This window comes from Hemicordylus capensis, chromosome 3 (genome assembly GCF_027244095.1).
Source record: "Hemicordylus capensis ecotype Gifberg chromosome 3, rHemCap1.1.pri, whole genome shotgun sequence".
Lineage (NCBI taxonomy): Eukaryota > Metazoa > Chordata > Lepidosauria > Squamata > Cordylidae > Hemicordylus > Hemicordylus capensis.
The window spans coordinates 235,456,713-235,468,873 of NC_069659.1; the positions used below are offsets into that span (position 1 = coordinate 235,456,713).

The 12,161-nt window shown below is 46.0% G+C and overlaps 1 protein-coding gene across 9 annotated transcripts in view; it reads left to right on the forward strand.

The window, feature by feature from the left end:
* Nucleotides 1-12,161, forward strand: part of LRRC20 (leucine rich repeat containing 20) — a 183,966-nt gene that overhangs the window by 14,643 nt on the left and 157,162 nt on the right. For all 9 annotated transcript variants that reach the window (XM_053311734.1, XM_053311736.1, XM_053311737.1 and 6 more), the window contains one exon: nt 871-963. In XM_053311734.1, the coding sequence (XP_053167709.1) occupies nt 882-963 (82 nt within the window). In that variant the 5' untranslated portion in view covers nt 871-881. The remainder of the gene's footprint in view (nt 1-870; nt 964-12,161) is intronic.

Sequence of the window (12,161 nt, forward strand, 5' to 3'; positions counted from 1 at the left end):
TATGGCAGCTTCCTATGTAAGTATGGGATTGCAGCTCCCCATTAATAGACCATTCTTAATCACATATACCTAGAAGTAAGTTGGGTTTGCTTCCAAGTACAGGTATTTAGAATTTCAGACTTACTGTTAAATATAAACTGGGTGTATAACATATTTCCCCATCGCTGAGTAGAAGAGATTTTTTTCATTATGTGAATTCCTGTAGTGTATTGTAAAGGTATTTGTCTTTCAATCTGGGGTCTGCAATTTTTCCTTTGTTATACGCAAGGAATGTTTTGGTGTATGTGTTTTGTATCTGAACAACTGAGACTTTCAAAATGAACTACAAGAAAGATAGTAGCTTTTGTGGGTATGGTGAGAATCCCCACAGTTCGTGGTTGCAAGTATTTTGATTTGCAATGGTGCAGGCAAATAATTTCATCTCCTGCCCTTACATGAGATAAAATGAATTGAAATGGAGGCACACTTTAAATAGAAGAGGAAAGGAAATTGGCTTCCAGCTTTCTTACAAATGTATCTCACTGATAAATAGCAGTAACTTCTGAAGCAGAGGCTTAACACTTGTGTAGTCCCATGTAAAATGCATATCTGCAGGCCAGCTTCTGTACTTCAAGCGGCACCTGCCTGCTGAATGTCATCTCTTTTATGTGTATATTTTCAGAGTGCCATGGTCAGGAAGGGGACTAATGGGCACTCTGTAATATTATCCAGTTATTGTTCAGCATTTGAAAATAACCTGGTTGGTTGTTTAATTTTGGACATATGCTAGTTTTAGCATAAGTATTCTTTGTACTAGTACAATGAAAGTGGTGGCTTGCTTTTTAATTTATTTAGCTGCAGCATCTTCCTTAAGATGTGTTTTTGTGACAGGACGGACCTGCATGGAGAAAAAGATGGGAGAAGCTGTTGCCAGAGTAGCAAGAAAGGTGAATGAAACTGTTGAAAACAGAGCAGACACACTTGGTAAGTTATTCATTCATTCATTCGATTTCTATACTGCCCTTCAAAAAATGGCCCAGAGTGGTCTACACAGAGAAACAACAAACAAAATGGCTCCCTGTCCCCAAAGGGCTCACAGTCTAAAAAGAAACATAAGACAGACACCAGCAACAGTCACTGGAGGTACTGTGCTGGGAGTGGATGGGGCCAGTTACTCTCCCCCTGCTAAATAAAGAGAATCACCACGTTAAAAGGTGCCTCTTTGCCAAGTTAGCAGGGGTAATATTCATTCATTCATTCATTCATTCGATTTCTATACCTTATCCCTTTATTTGGGATAACTTTGGGAAAGTTATCCCTTTCTTTGCTCAGAATTTGTATAGCTCCTATATACACAGTCAAACTACGTGTTTCCCCGAAAATAAGACAGTGTCTTATATTAATTTTAGCCCCCCAAAATGCACTAGGGCAATTAGCGGTACATCAGAAATTACTGCTAGGTCTTACTTTCAGGGTAGGTCTTACTTTCGGGGAAACAGGGGTAACAGGTCCATCTAGTCCAGTATTATCTATCCTGACCAGCGGTAGCTTTCCAAGATTTCAGGCAGAGGTCCTTCCAAGTCTCACTACTTAATATCCTTCTATGGGAGGAGAGCTGGTCTTACGGTAGCAACCAAGTCTTGTGGTAGAGCTGGTCTCGTAGTTTGCTAAGCAGGATCCACCCTGGTTTGCATTTGAATGGGTAACTACATGTGTGAGCACTGTAGGATATTCCCACTCTGGGAACAGTTTTCCCTCTAACAGGGATTCCCAGATGTTGTTGACTACGACTCCCAGTATTCCCAGCTGCAATGGCCTTTGGCTGGGAATTAGGGGAGTTGTAGTCAACAACATCTGTGAATCCTTGTTAGAGGGAACATTGTCTGGGAAGAGCACCTGCATGCTTGCATGCAGAATGTTCAAGTTCACTCCCTGGATCTCCAAGATAAGGCTGAGAGAGGCTCCTGCCTGCAACCTTGGAGAAGCCACTGCCAGTCTGTGAAGACAATACTGAGCTAGATAGACCAATGGCCTGACTCAGTATATGGCAGTTTCCTATGTTCCTATATTCCTAACTGAAGGTTCTAAGGATTCAACCTGGGATCTTCTGCTTGTACAACATGTTCTTTGTCAATGAACTGTGACTCTGGCTGGGTAATCCTGTAGTTCAGTTACACCAGTCTAATTTTGGCTTAATGTAGTTGGGACCCTATACCAGTCCATCACAAATTGGGAGGAGAAAACAAGAGCTTAAAAAAACTCACCACCACCATAAAGGCCCAAACCTACCAACCACTCCCCCAGCATCCATGACAAAACCACTCGCATGCACCAGTCATGGGTCATTAAGGCACAGGCACAGCTCCCCCCATTCCTCTGAGGTCTCAGGCTAAATCACCGGATCCTCATTTACCCTTCAAGCCTGGACCACAAACCCCTGACTCTATACCACAAGCCCTCAATAATGCTGGGGTGGTTCCTCCCCTAGAACAACCTCTCCCAGTGGGCCCTATTGTCCACGGGGACCAGGATTCTGGAAATGACACGAGAGAAGATGGAATGGTCTGCCGACTAAATGTCTGAATTGTTTTCTTCAACTCAGAGATTATCCCAGATGACTTTCCCCCTCTACTGAGTAAGATGATGCACACCCTGGGTTTTCAATTGGGTACCCAGGAGGAACAATCCAGTTCTAAGGGGGACCTTGTGTTTCCTAAAGCTAAGACTAAGGAAAAGAATTTTCCTTTCCCAGAATTTCTCAGTGACGCAGTGAAACGGGAATGGACATCGCCTGCTATCACCAGAAAGCCTAGTATGGTGGCCAACAGGTTTTACAGTTTCCCTGAGGAAAACCTGGAATTCCTTAACGTTCCTCCCACTGATGGACCTGTAGTGGCCCTTCTGTCGGGCACAGTGCTCTCTACAGATGGAGACACCTCCCTTAGGGATCCTTCTGAAAAAAAGATAGCGGGTTCTCTTAGAAGGGCACACAAAGCCTCCTCATTGGCCATTCACTCATCTATGGCACCATCTGTTATCTCCAGGGCTTTATTACTATGGGAGGATGATTTAATTCAAAATCCACCTGAAGACCTCATAAGCCTGAAACAAAAGTTATTAAAGATCCCAAAGGCACAGGCCTTCATAGCTGATGCCACTGTGGACTCCGTCTGCTTCGCAGCCAGGTTCATCGCTTCTGCCGTGGCGGCCAGATGAACCCTATGGTCGAAGCATTGGCAGGTAGATGCCACCTTTTGCTTCAGTTTGGCGTCTGTCCCTTATGTAGGTTCCAAGCTATTCAGCGATGAGGCTCTAAAGGAGTTACTCATCAAAAGCAAGGATAAGAGAAGCCCTGCCCACAACACATAGGGATTTCCATAGGCAGGATAAGAGGTCCTTTCAGTCTTTTTGTCCCTTCAGGGCCCCCTTTAGACCCAGGGAAAAGGACAACAGACCTCAGTGTCCCTTCTGGGACAGGCTTAGACCCAACGACAAACCAACCAGCCAACAACGTCAGCCATTCACGGGACAGAATAATATAACTAGACAACTATCCTGACTCACAGCCTCTCCTGGTGGGGGTGGGGTCACTTAACACAATTGTTTCATGCTTGGGAACTCTCCACAAATGACAGGTGGGTCCTTCAAACTATTCAGCATGGTTACAGAATAGAGTTGCACGACTCTATCCTCAAACAGGTTTTTGCTAGCTCTGCAATTGTGCACATATACCAAGCATAAAGGCCTTCTGCCATTTGGAACATATGAGGCAGTAGAGCCCATTCTTATCCAACAGCAGGGCAGAGGCATTTGGTGATGCCAAAAAAGGATGGCTCCCTCAGAGAAACCTGGATCTCAAGTTTCTCAACAAATTTGTCAGGTACAAAAAGTTTAGGATGGAGACTTTGAGATCAATTGCGGAATCCCTAGATCACCTTGCCTCTGTAGACCTAACAGCGGCCTATTTGCACATCCCAATTCATCTCAACAACCGGCCATTCCTCTGCTTCAAGTTCTTCCGCCAGAAGCCCTGCAGAAGAGGGAGACAACATCTGCTCCCCAGGCAGACAGCCTCGGGGTGAAAGCCTGTGTTGCTGTCTGTGTGTCTTGTCTGCCTGCCTGATGCTGGTTGCCTGCTGCCCACTGCCCCATGTCCACCCACCCTGTTTGACCTGTGGGGCTGTGGTCTGCTGCAGTGGGGAGTCTGTGCAGGACTGGGGACTCAGTCCCTGAATACCATCTGCGTACAGTGGCCACCTCTGGGCCTATTTAGGGACACTGCTAGTGGTGGTGGGGTCACCACCGAAGGGGTTCACCCCTTTGGGGGAGCCACTTCGGGGTATAATGAGGGTGAGGGCTAGGCTTCTTGGCCTATGAACGTACGTGTGTGTGGGGGGGTATTTAATAGTTTGGCTTCTGTTTTAAATAAGTCTTGGGTGAGATTGTTCTGTAATATGTCTGGGTTTGTCTGGAGACGGGGAGATTGGGTGGATCCACTGATTATGAGGCAACTATTCCGGTGGTAATAGGGAGCAGAAAAAGTAGTGTTGGCAGGTCAGCAGGCTATTACAAGGGAAGGGAAATTGGAAATCTAATAGCTGTCTCCCCTTCTGGCTGTCCTGCCAGATCTTTGACTTTGGGGAGCATTGCTAACCACCCACGGAGCCTCACCTTGCTCCTTTGTAATGACAGGTTGGTCCAGAATAAGTCGGAAACCATCCATGATTTGATTCTGGATGAAGGGGCCAACCTCTTATGTATCAAGAGACTTGGTTAGGGGAGGCTGGTGGCCCATTTTGGTCCCAGCTTCTTCCTCCAGGGTACTCTGTAGAAGAGCAGGTGAGGGGATGTGGGCGGTGGTCTCTAAGAATAACATGTCCCTGGTTCTCTGAACAGCACGAGACATGTGGAAGTTCCATCCTCTGTACTGCTTGAAGATCAGAGAAGTGGGGTGGGGGTGGGGCATGGGGCAGAGTAGCATGCACTGGTTGATGGCTGCAGTACATTACCTCTTGACCTGGTTGCATGGTTAGTGTTTGTGACTAATTGTGTGAGAGTGGTGCCACCTGGTGTACATGCAGTGCCTTGCTCCATTCCCAGTCTCCCTGCTCCCTAATTGAGGACAGAATGCAGCGGCCATATATTTCTTTCTCTTGTTGGAAGGTGCATTAGAAACTCTGTTTGCAGTGACAGTTCTGAAAAACAAAAGGGCTCATGAGTGTTTGGCCAGAAGTAGCAGTGTTTAGAGTGAAGTTTATTTAATTTGTTGAAAGTATTTATACCCCGCCCCTCCAGTACACTATTGCTCAGGGTGGCTCACAACATAAGAATATACAATGTAAAATAAGATTAATAAAGTTAATCAAATTTAAGTTAACCAAGCTAAACTCATATTTTTAATTACAGGTTTTTTTTTTAAAAAAAGTTTCAAATTAAAAGTTATTTTAAAAGCTAGAAACAGAAGTTCTTGGCATTCACCAACAGGGAGCGTACTTGCTTTCTGTCTTGTATTAGCTGTTGATGGAAGAAGGAATGGTGAACCAACGCAGTTTAATCAAGACTTCTGACAATGACGAAGAGGGGTTGGGAGAGACATAGAGACATTTGCAACATGTATTCTTTGAGGCAAGGTATCCCCCCGCCCACCATTGCGTTGCTTACTTCGTTTAGGGTGCATTGTCCTTGCATCTCCAGATGCAACATTGGAGTGGAAGCTCTAGTTGAGTGTGGAGTCCTTCTGTGGCAGAATACCTGTAAGGTTTCTAAGACAAGTGTTAGCAAAATGCTCTTTTCATCTATGTTCTGGGGTCCGCAGGCTGTTTGTGCAAAAGTTTTCTTTCTCCACAGTTAGTTGCCATCACCAGATTTCCCCTTATGTCCTCTAGGTGTGCATGGCATGGGGCCAGAGAGAGAGAGAGAGAGAGAGAGTTCTATGCTGTGTACCCTATCATCTAAGTTACAATCTCCCTGTTAGGGATTTATTAACTGGGACAAGTGTGCTAGGATTGGCTGCTATGGTAACCTGAAACCTCTATTCTGTCAAAGTGGGTAAAGCAGTAGATGTGAGTGGGATCTGTGGCTTTTTGCTCTCCATTGATTTTAATAGTGTTTTAAAATTTCAATAACTTCTGACCACATCCAGACTTGGCATAACGTTATGGCTTAATTGGAGGTATGGCCAGGGTCTGCAGCAGATATAGGATTTGGTGCAAGTCAGCTCCTCCCTCTCCTGCCCCACAACACTTCCCATTTTGGTTCATCTGCCAGCAGAGTTTCTGCCAATGATGCAGTTAAGCTGGTTTAGTATTCTGTTGATGTAGCAATACCGTTGTGCCAGCCAAATGGAAGAGGGGCAGTTTGAGAGCTGATGCTACTCAGACTAGGTGGGTTTTTAAAAAAAGAATGTATAGGATGGTGCTTTAAAACTGAGTGTAACTAGGGCCCTTTTCACATGTACAGAGTCACATGGCAGATGTTTTCTCCATGGTAATATCCCATGCAGCTGTGATATGTGAGTGAATATTCCAGCCATGTGGATCGACTGATTTCATGGGTCTTCCTTGCCTAAACAACATGATGTCAGGAGGGAGGATGCTGACTGGGTGGCAAAGATATACATAGTTGATGGTGTTCTTACACAGACTGCAACTGCATGGGATATCAACATGGAAAAGCAGGTATGTTTATATGTGTGAAGGAGGCCCAAAATATGGTCTGACATACTGAGTAAGATTTGATGGGTGGGTGGGGATCCTTCTGTGCGTGTGGAGAGGGGTGATTTTCAACTGTCTTTCCTTTGCCTTTGCGCTCCCCCCACCATATGATGATCCCTGATGGTTTGGGGATCCTCGGGACATATTTATGAGAGGCACAGATGAATGTAGAGTGGTGGGAGGATAGCTGAAAATCACCCCTCTTCATGCACATGCAGAAGTATTCCTAGAAGTATTCTTAGCACAATTCTATGTCCAACACAGTGAATATGTGTTACATTGTTTATGAACAAGCAGTGCCTCAGCTTTGCTCATGCTGTTTAACAGGCTTTCAGGTGGATAGTCTTTTCAAGTCTGCTAGCCAAAAAGGGGACTGAACATGTGCTTTCCTTTTTCAGGGAAAACACATGTTGTACCACAGAGCTGTTGCCTCTCCCCAGTTCAGAGCCATGAAAGATGGCTGTCAGCGTTCCTGGGGCGAGGAATTCTCCAAGGCAAACTTTCCGCCCTCCAGCACTGAATTCTAGGCGTGGGCACAGCCTCAGAGCTGGGGAAGTTCATTCACTCCCTTCTTCTCCTATCAGCGGGAGAAAAAAAAGTCCCGAGCTCCTCTTCGGGAGACAGTCAGACCAACGAGCCTGTCCCGGCTGATTTCCTCATCCTCGCAGCCCCTGGCTTAAATAGAGCCCTGCATTTCAGACACTCCCCCCCCTTCTAACCTGCACCGTCTTCCCTGGCTGGGCAGGGGTAGTAGCCAGCCAACCCCTGGCTCCCAAAAGGGACTCTAACTCCACCCCCTTCCTTAATATCCCTGCACCTGTTTGCAGCTGTGGAGTTAATATCGTTGCTGTTCCCTCTCCACCAAGCTGCCGCCTCCTGCTCTGTCGCCGCCCATCCCCCTGCAGCTGTCCATAGAGGAATTATAGCTAGGTGAGACAGTGAAAATACTGCAGAAGTAGTTTTCTGAAGATAGGGAGTTGTCCATGTCTTGAATTCCAGATGTCTTCTCTCGGGCATGTTCACAAGAATGGAGAAGACAGCACTTCTAGGTGAGACAGTGAAAATACTGCAGAAGTAGTTTTCTGAAGATAGGGAGTTGTCCATGTCTTGAATTCCAGATGTCTTCTCTCGGGCATGTTCACAAGAATGGAGAAGACAGCACTTCTGGCATTCCTTAGTGGCAGCAGTTGTGAAATCACAGCTGCAACTGAAGTTGTTTGCATTCAAACTTGGTTTGGCACACCTAAAATCGCACCATTACAGGTGGTAATAAGACAACTTCCCCCATGCTGCCATGTGAAGTGACAAACTCAGGCAATGATTGATGCATGAGGTAGCAAGTGCAGGAGTCACCCTGTCTGCTTCCTGTCACCATGCCCACCTCCCCACTATGATCACCCCTGTTCTTTTCTGTTCTCCGCCTCTGAACCTGACTTCCCCAGCACTTACATCGCCCATCTTCCCCTAGCTGACATCTCACCTTTGCTTGTATGCTCTGACTGCTATTGTTACTTTGCTGTAGCAGGTGGCATGCATCCATCTTCGCCACCCGGTCTGTCTCTTGCTGCCAGTATTCTGCTGCTGCTCCAGCTTATGTTTGTTCTCTCTCCCACTGTCTCTTCCTCTAGCACCAAACTTCTGCAAGATGGGAGGTGGGGGAGAAAGAGTGAGTGAGTGTGTGTGTGCACCCATGCGCACGTGTGTGCTGGTGCAGTGGTGGCAGTGGGACACAGATCAGCTGGTGATGCTGAGTGTGTACTGCCTGCTACAGCAATCAGCAGCACAGATCAGTGGAGATTGTACTGCTGAAGGTTAGGTGCTGGTTAGGGATATGCATGAACTGGTTCGGTGGTCCTTTTGGTCTGGCGTTCGGCCGGTTCAGCAGCGGGGTGGGTGGGTTACCTTTAAGGAGCAGGGAGGGTGCCCATCCCCACCCCGTGGGCCTGGTGGTTCTGATGCTCATAGAAACTGAGTGGTCTCCCTTTCTAGTGAGCGTCAGCATAGCCTCAATGTTAAACTATTAAATATGTAAATCTAATTAAAAGCTTGGGCGAACAAATGTGTCTTAACTGCCTTTTTAAAAGTTGCCAACTTTTATTAAAGTTCTGCTCCATTTTGGGTTCAGTACACTTTCAAATAATGGTTCAGGTTCTGTTTTAGTTTGGGAACAAAGGAAAACTTGGACTCGGGTTTGGGTTGATGCCTGAAGATTATTACAGTGTTTAATTCTGTTAATACTCCTACTGTTAAATATGCTTTGTAACATGCTTTTCCCTTAAAAACTCTGTGAGAGAGATCACTATTCACATATATACTGAGGGGTATGATGGAGTTTGAAAAATTCCTGAGACCACTTGGTTTCCACTGGCATGCAACAATAGTTACACAAAAGTTACTAGCCCACTTTGCTCGCACGTCTGGTCATTTGACCGAAGTGTGTGTATTTCCTGATCACCTGAAGATGATTTTTTACTCACCACAGATAACTAGCAAAGTACCTTTTTCCAAGCCTTCTCTTGAAGCATCATGGTAACAATTGTAACTTTAAAATACAGGTTGGATACTTACAAATGGTTTTTGAATATACACAATTTATTTAAACAATAAATATACAGGGGAGATAGAATCAACACTGCACTTCTTACATGGGGCTGCCAGTGGTCTTCCATCTAAAGAACTGATGGAGTATATGTGCTTTCTGCCGTCTTTAATGCATTATCTTTCTTCATTGTGGCTACAAATCCAGTAGGTGGAGTAGTTTCATTACTAAACAGGAAATAAACCTCAATCTTACTTGTTTAGTTTTTTAAAATTCTGGTGATAGAATTTTTAAAAAGAAAGCCAGAAACTTGATATTTCCAAGCTGGATTGAAAGTGCCATTATCTCTCTTTCTTGGATAGCCTCCAGTGAAATATTCACAAGGTCACATAACAAAGACTGATATCCCGTTGGATTTTCATTGTGTAAACCAGGGGGTTTCAGCCTCTTTTTAAACCTTCCATCTCAAAACTTCAGCTCAGATACCCCCACCCCCTTAAATATTATAGTTATGAGTGGCTACTATAGTCACTGGCTTGATACTCATGTGCATTTCATTTGGGAAAGAGATGGGCAGCAGGAGGCTCACTATGAATAGGTGCAGCACATGCCACCTGTGCCTTTCTCAATCTGGCCCTGTGTTCCACGTTCCTCTTCACAAGACTGTAAAGTACGCCAAGGGGTTTGTGTACCCTTGGCTGAAAACCCCTGGTTTAAATGATGGGTTAGATACCAACTAGTACTTATGCCAACAGAAGTTCTGCTCATGCAGGGAAGGATGGGTGATTTTTCTGACTTTTCCATCTGTTGGCCCCTATACTCCCCACACCCATCCCTGAAAACCTGCTCTTGAAGGCCTTTCAGCTCTCGGAGAAATATTGGGAGGGAATGGGGTTGCAGTGGGAAAAGATGGCCTCTCTTCCTTCCTGGACTAATGGAACATCTACTGTTAGGAGAAGTACTTGTTGGGATCCAACCCAAAGTATATTTTTTATCATTTTTAGAGTCATAAGCAATCTATTATTGACATGAAATTATTTTGAAAAACACACTTCAAAGCAGTGTCTGTTGGTGAATCAGTTGATCCTTTGTCCTAGTTACTCAGGTGAAACCTCCCTGTTGTTGTTTTTGGCAAAGGGCTGACCAAAGGGCTGAAATAGTTAACCATTTCCTCTCTATATTTCCGGTAGCACTTGTCTCTCAGTTGAGGGTCAAACCACACATTACTTTAAATGCATATTTTGAGTCTTCCATGCTTGTTTTTTAAAACTAAAATAACACATGCAGAGGGATAATCTGGATTGGGGCCAGAGCATGAGGGGGAGGGGGCTTTAACTCTTGCCCCTCCTGTGGTCCTGATTGGTGGAAGCATGTGTGCCATTTTATCCAGGGAAGAAGCTCCTATCGGCTCCAGTGTGAGCAGTATCTGTTGCAAGTGTAGTATAAAGCACCGGTAAGGTCAGAAAGGTTATCTTACCTGAGTATTTTAGAGAGGAGGCAGAGATGGTTTAAACAAGTTCAGAACAGTGTACATATGAACTCTCTTAACTTATTAATTGCTAATTCTTCCGGAGAATATCTAAATAGTTTTAAATTTTTGTGTATGTTTTTAAATTTGTTTTTATGTAATTGTCAACTGTCCAGAGATGAAAGTTTGGGGCGATGTACAAATCTGATAGATAGATAGATAGATAGATATGCTCTCATCAGTCCACTTGCAGTCCACCCTTGTATCTCTGACTGCCCTCCTCACCACACCGTGCTTCTGTCACTTAAACAGCTCAACATTCTAAAAGCCAAGCCAGGGCAAGACACAAAGCAGATGGGGGCAGCGATTGGGAGGGCAATATTTTGAAAGACTACTGATGTTGCCGAAAAGACAACAGGATACTGGTTCAGACACAGAATCACACTGGCCTCATATGCTCCTGTCCACTTCCTGTACTAGGCAACTTATGCTTTACACTTTTTGTGTTTGATCGAAGTCTGATTACACATTTACTGCACTGTTTTATAAGAAGGCATGAAAGAGGAAGTGCATATTTCTCTTCATGATAATTCAGATCTATGTTTGAAAATAATAGGTATGATTTTGATAGGTATGATCAAAATCATAGGTATGATTAAAAACACAATATCTTTATTTATTTTATTCAACACACTAGTATCTTTCAGCCCGTTAAAATAACGGGCGCTAGTAGCCTTTGCCCCGCCCCCACCGGCCTCCCCTTTCCGGGCCGGGTGCCGCTGTCTCCATCCTTCCTGCGGCCGGGCTGGACCTGTCTTTCCCCTCCCGTGTCTCTGGTGTCTTTGTCGCTGGCCTCCTCCGTCTCTGGCCCAGTTGCCCCGCCGTGGCCGGCGCCCGCCAGCAGCCCCAGTCGCCCCGCCGCAGCCGGCGCCTGCCAGCAGGCCCAGTCGCCCCGCCAGCGGCCGCCAGCAGGCCCAGTCTCCCCGCCGCAGCTGCTCAGCCGTACCGTGTCCTCTGGCTGAGGCTGTGGCTCCGCCGCCGCCGAGGCCGCACCTCGTCCTCTGGCTGAGGTTGTGGCTCTGCCACCGCTGACGCCGGCTTCCCCCGCCGCCTCCTCTCCCCGCCTGGCTTCGGTGGCGGCCGCTTCTCCTCGGCCCGCCGCTTCTCCTCCTCCCGGCCAACATGGCCGCCTGGTGCCTGCGGTCATGTCTCCCTCAGTGTGTTCTGGGCATGCGCTCTGCGCATGCCCAGATCAGCCGAGGGAGACACGGACGCAGACACCGGAGACACAGGTGCACACCCAGGGATCTTATTATATAGGATTTATATACCACCCACTACCAAAGTCTCTAGGTGGTTGTCTAGAGTTGTTTTAAAATGGAGTCTGAGTGACAGGGGTAGAAAAACTGGGAATGAACAGTGTCAGACATGGCCCTTTCATGAGGCAAAGTGAGGCATTAGC